The sequence below is a fragment of the Watersipora subatra genome, chromosome 6 (genome assembly GCF_963576615.1).
Source record: "Watersipora subatra chromosome 6, tzWatSuba1.1, whole genome shotgun sequence".
NCBI lineage: Eukaryota > Metazoa > Bryozoa > Gymnolaemata > Cheilostomatida > Watersiporidae > Watersipora > Watersipora subatra.
The window spans coordinates 8,596,587-8,611,327 of NC_088713.1; the positions used below are offsets into that span (position 1 = coordinate 8,596,587).

General features: G+C 36.2%; 1 protein-coding gene across 1 annotated transcript in view; it reads left to right on the plus strand.

Annotated features, from left to right (window-relative positions):
- The window catches only part of LOC137398502 (ubiquitin carboxyl-terminal hydrolase isozyme L5-like), a 28,598-nt gene extending 18,658 nt beyond the window's left edge, over nucleotides 1-9,940 (plus strand). Inside the window, exons 6-9 of the mRNA XM_068084619.1 lie at nucleotides 1,921-2,060; nucleotides 5,862-5,945; nucleotides 6,703-6,801; nucleotides 9,809-9,940. Coding sequence (XP_067940720.1) covers nucleotides 1,921-2,060; nucleotides 5,862-5,945; nucleotides 6,703-6,801; nucleotides 9,809-9,865 — 380 coding nt within the window. The 3' untranslated portion in view covers nucleotides 9,866-9,940. The remainder of the gene's footprint in view (nucleotides 1-1,920; nucleotides 2,061-5,861; nucleotides 5,946-6,702; nucleotides 6,802-9,808) is intronic.
- Nucleotides 9,941-14,741: the final 4,801 nt, after the last annotated feature.

Below are 14,741 nucleotides of genomic sequence, written 5' to 3' on the forward strand. Positions count from 1 at the left end.
TATAAAATCTTGTTTTTTTTTATTGCAGTGGAAGAATTTGTCATAAATATGTAGTTCTATTGTAGATTTCACGGTTTCGGTGTTGGTTCCATACAACAGCAATGAGTCATCTTCAAATTAGTGGTTTAATTTTACCTTAAATACTCGCAAGCTATGAACCTAGCATAAACCACTATAGTTAACAAACAAAAGAGAGATGCAAATAGATAGATTATTTTTGTGGGGAGTTGTTTGCTCTGTATATTTAGAAACATACCCTTAACCATGCGGTATCCAAAATGTAAATTAAATAGGATATTCACTTCAATTTACATCAATTTGCACCTATATTTTATGATATACAAACATAAATTGTATTTTTATATTATTACACTCAAACATCATTGCACTAGCTGTTACGATTGTTGCAGATTGATAGTTCTGGTGTGATTAGCAAGTGACTTCCAAGTGGAAGGAACTAAAAAAACATGGCCCCAAGTTACCTGATTTGTTATTAAACCAATCAAATTTGGTATAATTGTGTAGCTAAAATATTACTTCTTGGACTAAGTAGAAGTTTTCCATTTTAAAGTATATCAACGGTAGGGCAATTCTACAAAACTCTTATTATATATGTCAAATGGAGAACTGTCAGGTTAAAGACATTATTTTACAGGTTATCATCTTTTAACCATTTCCATAAGGTTGTTAAATTTTTTGAATGTTAACAAAGTGGCATTCGAATTGATTGTTTATTATGCGAGTGTTAAAGGCGAACTTACACAAAATTTTAATAAATTTTGTCAAAAAGTCAGTATTTTCCTATCGCTGGAGTTTGTTTTTTTATGTTTGAGGTGATCTCACTCTAAGGGTGTTGCCAGGTTCAAATCGAAAAACTTGATCATGGTTAAAATGCTTAGATCATGCGAAAGTGCGACTATAACTTTAAAAACTTGGCCAATTAAAAATAAGCTTAGTATACAAAATATTATTAATACTCGTGAAACACCAAGCGTTCTGTTAATCTGGATATATGAATCTCAGTGTTTGTTTGTCATTCGTGTGTCCAGTTATAACAGCTAAGTTGTAGGAATGAAAAGTCTGCTTCGCATTGGAATTGAACTTAGCACTTCCAGTTCCGCAGACAACTGTACTATCCATTACACTAAGTGTCCACCTGGTAATACTATGGAATAGTTGTGCTTATTACTCCTGTCAATCTTTAAGACCGATTGCTTAAAATAGTACGCTTCAGGTAATGCGCTTGAAGATCATGATCACGTGAGAAATCATGACGCAATATTTTTCTTAATGCTGGTTTCAGAGGATGGACCCAGCTCTTATTATAGTAAAGATATAAGCTAGCTTAAGTTCCTCATATTCATTGGGTAAAAACCATTTAGCCACTTGAAAATAAATTTTTCATGCAAAAACTTTATTACCCGTGCAACACCAGTCATTCATCTAGTCTTGTTATAGAACGCTAGTCACGCGGTAAAAACTAAAATTGCGCATAATTTGTTAGGGGTTTTTATTTTTACCGGTACCCCGGCAGTTCCGTGTGTCATGAGAGATTGTCATGTGTAATAACTATGCGCTCAGTTATTCTTAGATAAAAAAGGTGACCGAATGGTGCAGTGGTAGCACGTATGGCTTCAAATCCGAACATATGAGTTCGATTCCTGTGCGGAGCAATCTTTTTTCCCAGATTTTTTTCTTTTTTCAGGCTGATACAGCTCTTATTATAGCAAAAATTTAATAACAGGTTATTATTTTTATTCAGTAAATGGCTTTGTTCCTATTTAATAACGTTTTTAACTGTATTTAACAATGGGCTTTTTCTATTAGTTCATTTTCTTAGTAATACTCCTTTTCAATTGCTAATTCTTAATTCTTTACTTAAAAATAAAGATGTTTCACTAATATTTACTTGCGCTGTAGGTGATTGGTTGTCAGTTGCAAAACCAGTGATAGAGCAGCGGATTGGCAGATACGCTGCCGACGAGATCCATTTCAATCTGATGGCCCTTGTGTCAGACAGACTAGTCCAGGCTGAGCGAAAGATAGAACTTCTCAAACAGGTATGCGTTAGTAGTTTTGCCCAGTTTTCATTTTGCCCACTCTACATCTCGCTCACTCTTTATCTCGCCCACTCTTCATATATGTTACTCACAGGTATGGCTTGATTTTTGTATGGAGAAACCGGCAAGTAGTTGCACTTATTTCGATGATTTTTCATTTTAATGTGTTATACACCACCCATTTTAATGTGTCTACAGCCACCCGTCTGTCAATGACAGTTTTAAAAATAGTGATCTTATTTTTAGGTGGTTAACTATAAGTTCAATATAATTACTACGGCGAAGCCTTAGTAACTATATTGAACTTATAGTAATCATTTTCTTATTTTTTCCTTTAGCATTGTTATCAAACCTAGGGCCCATGGCTAACGAATTAAAAGTATATATGTAGTTATATAGATATATACAAATAATGAATTAAAGTTTATACCGAATATTTGATCAAATGACAAAAGTGCACAATAACTTGCACTTCCTTTTCACTAATTTTCCTTTCACTCTCACAATATCATTTATGAAACACGAAGAATGCTGAACTTAGAGCGAGAGCAAGCATCGTATCACCTTCTTGCATTGTGGGAGGGATTTTGGCGAAAAGCATATCAGCATTTTTGTTATTCCGACGTATTCAGCACACTAACTGTCAAATTTGAATTTCTCATGAGAAATTTTTGTTAATATCGTATGACGAAAAAATGTCGTATATCAGGGGCGAAAAAACATCGTGTTCCGCATCGTAAGCCGAAAAAAGCAAATAACCTGGACATTGTAGTCCGGGGACGCAGTGTACCGTGTTAGCTTTCCTCCATTACTGTGGTAATAGATTTTTTCATTGGTAACCCAGCTGTTGGCTTTGAACAGGTGGCTTCGAGAAATGACAGCGCTGCCCGAAAACAAAAAATTAGTTTATTCAACCGCTGGCAAATTATATAGTGAATTAGCAGGCAGCTTGAGAAGCCTAACTTAAAATGATTGCCCAAGAGGAAAACTCAATACATTCTTCTCTACTATAGGGCAGTTTGGAAAGGAGCAAACTAAGTACCCGATCTAGAGCTATTCGTTTTACAAGTGTTTCTCTACTGAGCGTTTTAACCGATGAAGTTTTGTCGATTTTAATATCGAATGTAAAATAATATAAATAAATACTATAATGTAAAATCTACTAAAATTTTGTGCCAGTTCATCATTAAGGTCAGATTTCAAGGTCTCGGCTCCGACTGGCTTGATAACTTAGTGGACTACTAAAGAATGTTATATCTAGATTTTTGTGTCAGTTGGGAGAGCAACTTTCAAAATTTAATTTTGACTTTGTAAATCTTAAAAGGTTTTTAATTAAAATTGCAAGAAAAATCACCAACGGTGGAATAACATCAAAATTCGTAAGACAGAATTTGCTTCTATATTTTTAGAAGCGTATCGGTGAAAATAGCAAACAGCATTTCGGACAATATCAGTCTTAAAAAACGTGTTGGTACTACCAAAAAGAATTGTTTTATTTGGTCATATTTGAGTGGCCTATAGAATGTGGATGGAGCACATGATTAATTTTTGAAGGCTGCTGGAAATGTTATTGCGTTCATTGTAATTACTCAAAGGCTAATATTTTAACACAAGGCAAGAGGTTATACACACTTCAGTTATTTTGATAAAATAATTTCAATGTACTCAAGTGTTCTACTAATCCTGGAGGTATGGAGAGGACAACAATTTTCAAAGATGTGAAACAGAAGTGGTATTTTTTAGTTTACCTTCATTGGAGTAAAACCTGAATCTGTTAAGACTGACCTTTAATGTTCAAATGAAACTTTGGTTCCTTGCCGATATTGAGCATATAATTCACATTTGTTTTCTATATTTTTTTTAGTTGTAAATGTTTGTGATGCCTCTCTACTTCATTTCATTGTTTCTCCCTATCACCCAGGCCTTTTTCTGTTTCCACATGTTCACTCAACGGGCACAAGCCTGTAAGGCCCTGATTACCAGAAGACTATCTCCATATTACGAATGCATTTTCCTGGTCATCCGGCATTTGCCACACCGGGTGGGCCACTCCAAGAGGCTCACCCGGCGTGGGCCTCTTGTTAAAAAGGCGGCGGCTTTGTTAAAAATATAAGGATTTCTATACTAGAGGTCATAGCGGCATTTGTGGAACTGTTCAAATCGAAATAAGTATGAAAAGAGGAAAATGGTTAAAATGAAATAGCGGCGACATTTTCTTGCGCACCATTCACAAATGTTGTTTTCATCATTTGCAACATAAAGCATTCAATGAAACTTTGATTAATAAAACTCGGTTGACTTGTAGATTTTTGCGATTTCCATCTTGTGGAGAGTGCAAATTTGCTGATTAACAGCGTCGTGGAGACATGATGACGGAAAATTAAATAGTTCTCCTCGCCCTGTAATATTTGCCTAATTGGTCACCTGGTCAAAAATACGCTAGTGGTCTCTCCTCCGAGCATTCTTTATTAGAACGGAATTCTTTTTAACTAATCTTTAGTAGGACAGTGTCACTCATATCTCTATGTTTTACTCTTCATTGTTTTCTCTCTGAAGTGCTCACTCAACATCTTTCCCCCTCAACGTCTTGCCCACTCAATGTCTTGCTCACACAACGTCTTGCTTACACGTCTTGCCCACTCAATGTCTTGCTCACACAACGTCTTGCCCATTCAATGTCTTGCTCACACAACGTCTTGCCCACTCAATGTCTTGCTCACACAACGTCTTGCCCACTCAATGTCTCGCCTACTCAACGTCTTGCCCACTCACTGTCTTGCCCGCACAACGTCTTGCCCACTCAACATCTTGCCCACACTCCATTGTTGTTGTTTACATGGTCGCTCACATGTTAGCTCCCCCATCTCATTCCCTCTCCACCTCATTCACTTTTCAATGTTTTCAGGCTTGCTGTGAAATCTCGATTAAGGCTGGTTCACACTGTATCACAGTATATCGGCAGTAATCCCATGTTATATCTGTGATTGTCTGTGATAATAATGTTCACACTATCACAAACCCATCCACGTTCACATCAACAAATAGTCAGAGATATAGTATTCTTATTATACAATATGGTTGCTGAAACAATAAAATACTAGTTCCTCAGCAACTGTTATGAAGGGAAATATAGATCAAATAATTTGCGACAGCAAATCACCATCACAAAAGTGGTACACATCATGCACAGACTGTTGTGGGTGCAGAAAAGTTTGGCAGCTGCAATGTTTTCCGACATATTTGTGTTGCCTCAGTGATGCCAACCACGTATGGCGCATGTGGTTTATAAATAATTCCAGCTCGAGGCATAGCTAAAACAGATTGTTGAAAAACATTTCTGACTTCTATTGCTACACATTTGCTCAAGATTTAAAATTGCTTATAAACAGTCGCAGCTAACGTAGTTGCAATTGGCTAAGTTTCTCTACGAAATGTATGTAAGTAACTTAAGCTAGTAACTTGGGCTAATATTTTAATCTTTACTCTAATAAGAGCTGTGTCTGTCTGAAGCCAACTAAGAGCATCAGAAAAAAATGATTGCATCTCACAGGAATCGAACCTAGAGTACAATCACAACGTGCTGCGATACAATATGTACTGACCTCAAGTCCCACTCACATTGTTGCTTATTCAGTTGTTACGTATGGGGAGATAACAAGGGTAAAAATAATGTCATAGTTTTTCACTATATCCATCCCTTGTCATTTTCCTGCTATCACTATTCATGTTTCTGCAGTCAATGACATACTATAATAGTCATCTTAATCTAGCCAATGTGATAGGCTTTTCTTGTTGTGATAGGCTGGCATGGATGAATCAAGTGAAGAGGTCAAGGACTTACGGGATAGTATAAAGACGGAAAAGATGAAACGAGAAAAGTCAAAGGTTTGTTATCTTTTTCAACACCGATGCAACAACTACGAGTTTGGTTTCGCGACATTAAACAGATGTTTTTATGTGGAATATAATTTAAATCAATTTGGTAGGCTGGCTGGCGACACAAGTTGTAATACAGAGCAATCACATGAGCTCAAATTTGATTATTAATCGGTCGCTATTGATATTTAGCTTGAGTTGGAATTGGTTGATTGAAACCCAATATCCAATTGGCATTGCGTTAGGGCTGGTTCACACTATATCGCCATTCGTCAGCGTTTTCCTTTCGGCGTCAATCGTTGATTGTGTGAACCGTGAACCGATGGCTTCGACAAAGCATCGCAGACACGTCGGGAAAGTTTGCAGTTGTAAAACTTTTCCGATATTTCGCCGAGCATCGACAACCGCCTTTCAAATGTGACCCGTTTCAGCGATGGCAATTCGCAATTCACTGATTTATTCATATCCATTTATGATAGTCGCTGCGGGACTTGTTTTTGATTTCAGCACGCGAAAACAAACAGGTTTCTTTGCGAAAGTGTAAGAAGAGAAACGAGAACACTACATCACGGAGTATTTGCTGATGCAAATGTGAAATTGTGAAATTTGATGTGAAATTGTAAGCATTGTTATCACCGACGATCACCAAAGTATTGTGGCGTCAATGCTGGGATACGTCGATGCAGTGAACCAGCTTTTATCATTTGCGCCATTCTGTTGCAATGGTAATGTTTACGTATCTTTGAATGTGGGCCATGTTTTGTAGGTTGAGAATGTTCGTAGGCGTCACAACTATTTACCATTCATAGTGGAGTTGTTGAAGACTTTAGCATCACAGGGAAAACTTGTAGATCTGGTGTCAGAGGTGAGCTTCTAGATTATTAGCCTCAGGATTATCCTGGATTATTAGCCTGAGGTCCTTTTGCAATGTTTCTTGTTAGATTAGTATTGGGTCCTTGCGTGGTTTTTTTCAGTTATTAATCTTAGTTCCATCCACAATGTTTCCGATTCAACCACCTCCGATATTTTATGACGGACAGCGTTATTAGTTAGCCAATGATAGTTTTAATTGCTATTTCATGCCAGGTATCACTGTGTGGCGCTATCTTGGAGCTACTCTGTGAGCTGTTTTGATTAGTGAATTTGCTTGATGTCACACTGACCTTTTGGAAGCTTCATCGCTAAATGCAATATAATCTTGTTTTTGTAATATTACTAGCTGTGCCACCCCTACGTAACTTCCCTTCCTGAAAAAGCTAGGTTTCGTCACATATTTATGAGCGGAGCTTGTAATGCCGATTGTGTTGTTAACGAAACGAATATTGAAACGCTTTAAAAAAGCCTAAATTACTTTGAAGGTTAGTGGGCCAATCTTTATTTTGAATACAAAATTGGAATCAGCGTGGCTGATTTACCTAGAATATACGATAAAAGTTGTTCATGACAGTTATGGTTTAAAGATGGAGTACAAGCAGTTCCATGCGCCGTGTGAGATCATGATCTTTAATGATTACATGCTGTGGCAAGGTGGCTGCATGGTTTAGTGCTAGTGCATTTGGCTTAACATTCGTTCATCTAAACGTACGGGTTCGATTTTAGTAAGCTGGATTACCACTTTTACTTCGAGCCGCAAGCCTGCTGGCATTCGTATTCTAACCAATCGCTTTTAATTGGACATACAAACAACAGACAGACAAACACTTGATTTTATATATGCACTAGGTGAATGCCCGTTGTTGTCAGGGTAATAAAAGGGTCTTTGGACAGAAAATTTATTTTTATTTAACATTTATGACATTTACCATTCTAACTTTTAAACTTCATATCATGAGAAAAGTATTTTTGTGCTGTTCAAATGAATTAAGAAAAAAATAAAACAGTTTTAAAGGTTTTCAAACAACTGTAAGTTTTAAATTTCATATCACGAAAGAAGTGTTTTGTTGAAATAAATTGAGAGAAAAATTAAAACTGTAAAGGTGTTTAAATGTACATGTGAAATCATTAGCAAGTAATGGCTAAATATAGTTGGTTTTGCTATAATGAAAATGAAAAATTATTTGGTATACAATTATATGATTTTAGATCGTTTCTGGGTTAGCATCATAAGGCGGAAATATCGTATAGAAACCCATAGTTATTATTTAATGCAAACACCTGTTAAAAATCATCAAAATCATCATTAAAAAGTAGTAACCGAACAATATGTTAACCTTAGTAATTATAGTTACCTACAATAACTTTAGTGCATTTTGTGGTTATGACCTGCAAGAAAATGTAATCTGTATGGTCTGTACAATGTACTACGTGCAGAGTTCTTACCTTTGAGACAGATGTGTAACATAAACACTGAATCTAACTTAAATGAGTTTAGCTTACTAAAAAAGTTCTTGGAGGAAGTTGTATGTATTTTAGTAAACCTATAACTAAAATTTTATTATTTATCATTTTATCTGTTTGCGAATCCGTTTTTACCATAATGCATCCGCAAACAGATAACGGATAACAATCATCAAAGTTTGATTTCAAGAGAATTTGTTGTTGATATCGTATGGCGGAAAACAAATTCTCTCTAGTATGACGAGGATAAAAAGCATCGATCGTGTTTCATAGAGTCAAGCAAAAATTATTTTATAGCACAGGCATCAACCCGTGGGCACAATGTATCAATTAATAAGGTACATGTATTTAGCGAAGGGCAATCGAGAAAAGGGTATGCGGGATATGGTAAAGGCGATAGATTTCTAAGGACTGTGTAGCTCAGTGATGAAATGCATGGTTAGAACCTTGCGGTACAAACTCCGTGAGTTCAAATCCAGCATGAAGTGAGCTTTTCAATCCAACATTTTAATAGCTATAGCTTGATGCACCGATTCACAGAATCACAGACGACACACAATTTTTTAGATTTTTATGGATAGATTATATATCTTTTGTACTGCAAAATATCTTGCTGCCAATTTACATTCATGTAGGGGTGCTTGTTGGCCACTTTTGTGAGCATTTTTTCTCCTCTGTTTTAATTTTTGTGATTTTGTGCACTCCTTCTCCGAGTAACACTGCAATTTAGGCTCTACCGCCAGATTCAACCATGATCATTTTAGTAAAATAACAGAAATGCAGGAGGATAATATAAAACCTCTTGCTATTGTTTAAAGGGTCACTATCATCAAAATTTAAAAGATATCAGAAAGTATAAACATTTTGCTATCATTTGAGATTTGTTTGTTATTTTAGGTAATCTGCCTGTCAGCTTGTTTTAAGATTAAAATCGACTAAACTTGATTGCTGTTAAAACGCTCAGGTAAAATGATGTCAATTATAGTCGTGCACATTGTTTATAAGTGATAAACATTCAGTCTTAACAGCATTGAGTACTCATGTTTCTTCAGCGTTTAGAGGAAAACAATAGGACACATTCTAACCAACCTATCTTTAAATCATTTGAGGCATCTAGAGCAATGTATCTGAGAATATAATTGCAGTCTTATTCTAACAATCATGAATAAATATAAAGTGTCAATAATTACGTGTAACACTGCGACTCGAACGCAATAGATGATGTCATGATGAGGGGGACAAACAGGAAGACCAACTAGCGAGGTCATGACGTAAGAGACATCATTTTTGGAGAGGTCTTTTTCTTCTGAGCGCTTTAACCGCAATAAAGTCTTGTCGATTTTAATCTTGAAGCCTCTTGGCAGTCAGATCATTTAAAGCAACAAGCAAGATATCAAATAATAGAAAAGTATTTATATTTCCTGATAAAATCTTTTAAGATTACATGTGAGTGACTTTTTAACAATAACACCTCTCTTGTATTCTTATCTCTAGATAGAGAGGACCAGTGGGCTTCACTTCATCGTATTTTGTAGGCGAAAGACAAGACCGTAGAACGACAAAAAGCCAAGAAGCGAAAAGTTGCTGTATAGTCCTGTATGAATAAAGTCTTTCTCATTTCATATATTTCTTTGAAGTCATCTGCAAATATAAGATTTTTATCTGTACCTGCCTGCCTTCTGATATTAAAAATTTGCTTATAAGGTGTCATCACTTTCTTCCTCGCAACTAGTTCTTTTTGAGGGATCGTTGCCTCATGCATTAAAAATGCACACTAAGGGAATGATTACCAAAACTAAAGTCTATGTTTATGTGTTTGACCTTTGCTGCCAATAAAACCTGGTTCCCGTTTCGGCTGCGGGACCCCGGCGGTAATCTTGCGCAGCAAAACGCTTGCTAGGCTTGGCAGCTTCTGTTCACATAAAGCTGCATCGCTAATATTTGCATACCCTAGGACACTTATGTATTCGCCTCATCTAACTTTCGCGTTTTCACGGAGTCATCCTCTCGCGAAAATTTCATGAGCGAAACTAAACTATCATAACGAACGAGTGAAAACGCGGAATTAAATAGCTCTGTTCATTGATAGTCCAAGAAACAAATGGCAGCAAGCGACCAAATTGCATTATCGATCTCAGCCACACAATTCTACCTGCGGTTTACAATTACAAACTAGTCCCAAATTAAAAAAAAAGATTTTTACCGGTGAACCGAACCTGAGGAATCTAATTATGTTTGTTCCACTGCATTTATTTTCACATCACTATATTTTTGCACTTATCAGAGCTGCGAAATTAAGTTGCATCGAAATTTTACTCTGTATGCTACTCACGAAACTAAATACGAGCGAAATATAAGTGTCTTAGGGTAAAAAATGTTCACTCGCCATGTCGTTCCAAAAATGCTGACCTTCACCTGTACAGGTAGCCTGTCTTGACAAGCTGTTGTTTTTGCGTAGTTGTCCCCCGTCGAGCGGCGAGCAACAACAGCTTGTCACAAGACGTACTGCACCTGATGCATCAGCTGCACTTATAGGGAGTTGTTCTCTTCCGTCTACGCGGCTTGGCCGCGATGTTATGTCGGTCGCTTCATTGGTAATCATAACGGATTTCACGCAAAAATTTATGTATAAAAAAAACAAGATTACAACGTTTAACCAAAGACCAGTTTCTGTGATAAACTAGTAGAACTTAAGAATAAAATAAACTCAAAATAAAATCCATAAGAACAAATAAAACGGACTGATACAAATATAGAAATAAAACTGACCGAGCACACAAATAACGACATGTTTAGTCGCTGTTGTTGCCTAAGTTCTCAAATTCTAATAAAGTTTACTGCAGAGAGGGGTCGCCAGTTAAACGTTCTTATCTTAATTTTTCTACATAAATTTTTGCGTGAAATCCGTTATGATTACCAATGGAGCGACCGGAATAACATCGCAGCCGAGCTGCGTAGACGGAAGAGAACAACTCCTTATAAGTGCACCTGATGCATCAGGTGCAGTACGTCTTGTGACCAGCCGTTGTTGCTCGCCGCTCGACGGTGGGACAACTACGCAAAAACAACAGCTTGTCAAGACAGGCTACTGTACAGGGCATCTCGGGAAGGTTTTGCTTGCGGCTCTTCGCTAAATTTGAACAGCGCTGAACTGTGCGTTGATCACAGGCGATACTCGGCGCATTGGTTCACATTTCACTGCTGATGGCCTTGCGGTGCTATCGCCAGTGCTTGCGGTGTATATGGGAACCTGGCTTTACATAATGCCCTATGTTAGCATTCATTCATGACACAAGCATATATACATCAAATAATTCTGTGAGCAAAAAAACACCTTTTTGTATTTCAGTAGATGATAATACCACAATTGTGGTAGTAACTCTGGTGTATAACTACAATAAGTTGCTCATAAAAAATAACTGTGAATGCATAGCTTCACCAGTTACTATGAAACCAACAAAACTTATTAAAACACAGATTTTATATAAAGCCTGAAAGACCGACTTCAGCTAGGTAGATGAGCCAGTGTAGTCCCCTTTTTCGATAGATTCAGGTAGCCTAGCCAGGCAATCGATTAATTGTTGCCAACCTGAGACCCTCTGTAATGCACAAAATAACCTCCAACAAAACATGTTACACAAGAAATGCTAAGATTTTCGCTTAAATTTATGGCAGGCGATAGATGGAAATGGTCCAAGTTGAGTGACTGTGAAGAAAGCTTTTCCGAGATTTCACAAACCTCTACCAATTTTTTACACAGTCAAGGTAAGTTCTAGAATGTGCCCTAGTTTTCAATATTGTTTTTAGCTTTCATTGCAGCCAAGTTTGAGAAGCTCGGCTCAAGCAGTGTGTAGTCGAAAATGGGAAAAATTTCGTAATGGCCAGAATAGAACATTCCTTGGCAACAGATAGCTAAAAAACTGTCTAACGGAACATTGGCAAATTTTGTCTGTAAATTAAAATGTTGTTTCACTTTGAGCTGCTACTTCAGTTATGTCCAGATACCGATGCTGAGCTGTATGGGTTGCATATCCCACTCAGCATTTGTATTTGCCATTCTAAAAAAACTTTTTCGTCCCAAATAAATTTGTTTAATGTCTGCAAAAAAGATTGAGCAATCTTAAATAGGTTTTATAGCTATGTCGCCATGGTAACAAATGAAAAGACCCAAGACTGCTATGGTTCACTTTATTAAAGGGATAGATTTGTCATATACATGCAGCTTATATATAAACAGTCTGAATGATAGCTGCCGCTGGCATTCAGTTTGTTTATAATTAAAGTTAAAAAAGAAAGGATTATCGCGAGTAATTTTCTTTATTATTATTATTATTATTTCTTATTATTACTAATTGTTATTTAACTTCATTAATCATTATTTTCTTTATTGATCATTTTTAACTATAGCTGCCACCCCATCCGTTTATAAGCATTGATAATTAATGAGGGAGAAATAATTTATATATATATATATGTACATGTACTTGATTCGTTGAGATGATGGTCCTCCCTGGACAGATTATAATTTCCATTTTAATTCATTCTATCTTAATACAACTTGATTTTAGCTTCATTTAAGAGGAATTCAGATTATTCGTTAATAAAAGGTGGCTTTTGAAGCAATGTTCAATTATTAGAAATAATAAAATGCAGTATGGATGTCAAAGCCTTTTATTTTTGTGTTTCAATAGCAGTAGTGCTAATTAGGCCAACATTCGTGCAGTTAAAAGATTCTGTACATGCAATTAAAGAGATAACTGAAATGTTAGTGGATATGGGACTAGAACCTATGACATTCAGCTTCCTAGCCTGACAATCAAGCCAACTGAACCATTCGGCTACCTCTTGAAGCCTTAGAGTAATTATCCAAATCTAAGGAAAAAGATTGCTTTCTGCAGGGCACAAACTTGTGATATTCAGGGTTGCAAGATGACACTCAATCAATTACACCAACCATCCACCCTTATAAATATAAAGTAATTGGGGGAGTAATATTGTTCTTTGTGTTTTAAGATGGCAATGGCTAAAAGACAGACGGCAATGGACTAAGAATATAATATAATACAATAAGAATGTAGATCAAGTTAGAAAAAGACTGTTCATAAATAATTTCTCATCTTACACCTTACTACCTCTTACAGCACACCAGTGTGCCACGGCAAACTGGTTGAAAATCATTGCATTAAAGAACATGAGTATCTTTCTTTGTAGACCAAGAGTATTCCCTTTGTTACAAATATGTTCCAGAGGTTTTAGAAAATACAGTGGTGATCATAATAATGGGCCCGACTGGTAATTTCATAATAATCTTTTTCATTTATGGCATAAACTCCCTTTCCCTATAATCTCAGACCATACATATTATATATATTTGAAAAGCAAATTTTCTAGACATTCTGTCTGCCACCAAAGGTGCACTCTAGTAATAAAATCTGTTTAATGGGTACCCATTATATCCTATCAGGTCTGTCTAGGCTTATTGTGTCATGCCAAATACTAGGATGCTAGAAATACTCTCAAGGAACTTAAAAACACCACCAATTAACTTTTATAAAGCTATGTTTTAAAATTATGTCAAATTAAGTTGCGTTTTCCACAAATTAAAAAAGATTTGTTTTGGATTTTTGTACCGCTTCATGCCAAAAATGGCATATTGTACCAAAATCAAGCTAATCAAGCAAATATCAGAGTTTTAAATAATATTCTTATACAGTACATTCTGAGCACTCCATTAATATGCATATTGTCATAATTCACCTAATACCGACGGAACAATAAATGAATTGACAACAAAAACTATGTTTATTTTAAGTGGTCCCATAATTGTGATCACCACAGGCAAGTGCGAAAACCAAAATTATTATAAAATTTTAACATTAAGAATATGAAATCAAAAATTTGAAGCTACATGTGGCTTCTTGTAGAATACTTGCAACGCCTTAGATTTATGGTAGAGTCTGAGATGTCTTCCAAGATGTTGGAATAATTGTGCATACATTTATTCTCCGTGTTTTATCGGCACACCTGATGATCTCACAGCACACCAGACTACCAGGAAAAGAGTAACAATTATATACGCTGTTGACCAGGCATAATGATTTTACCGGATGCTAGAAGAAACAATGGTAATTATATTTCTAAAGGCGCTGCATGTGATATTATGCTGCTCACAATGTCTAGGTGGGGTTGAGAAGAGAGACTTATTTCTTTATAAGTCTATAAGTCTTACAATGCAATGACTATTTCTGACTTTGCTATCGCGAAAAGTGACGGAATGTGTAGTCAACATTAAGACAACTTAAATGGAATTGAGTAATTTAGTTTCTGCATTTTTATTAAGCTTTATGCAGCTGATGTATCCAAATAAACTAAACAATGAGTCATCCAGTGCAACTGCATTAGGTTCTGAGTAATAAAATTTGGAATGCCATGATGATCATATTCAGTCCTACACACCTAGTTTACGTC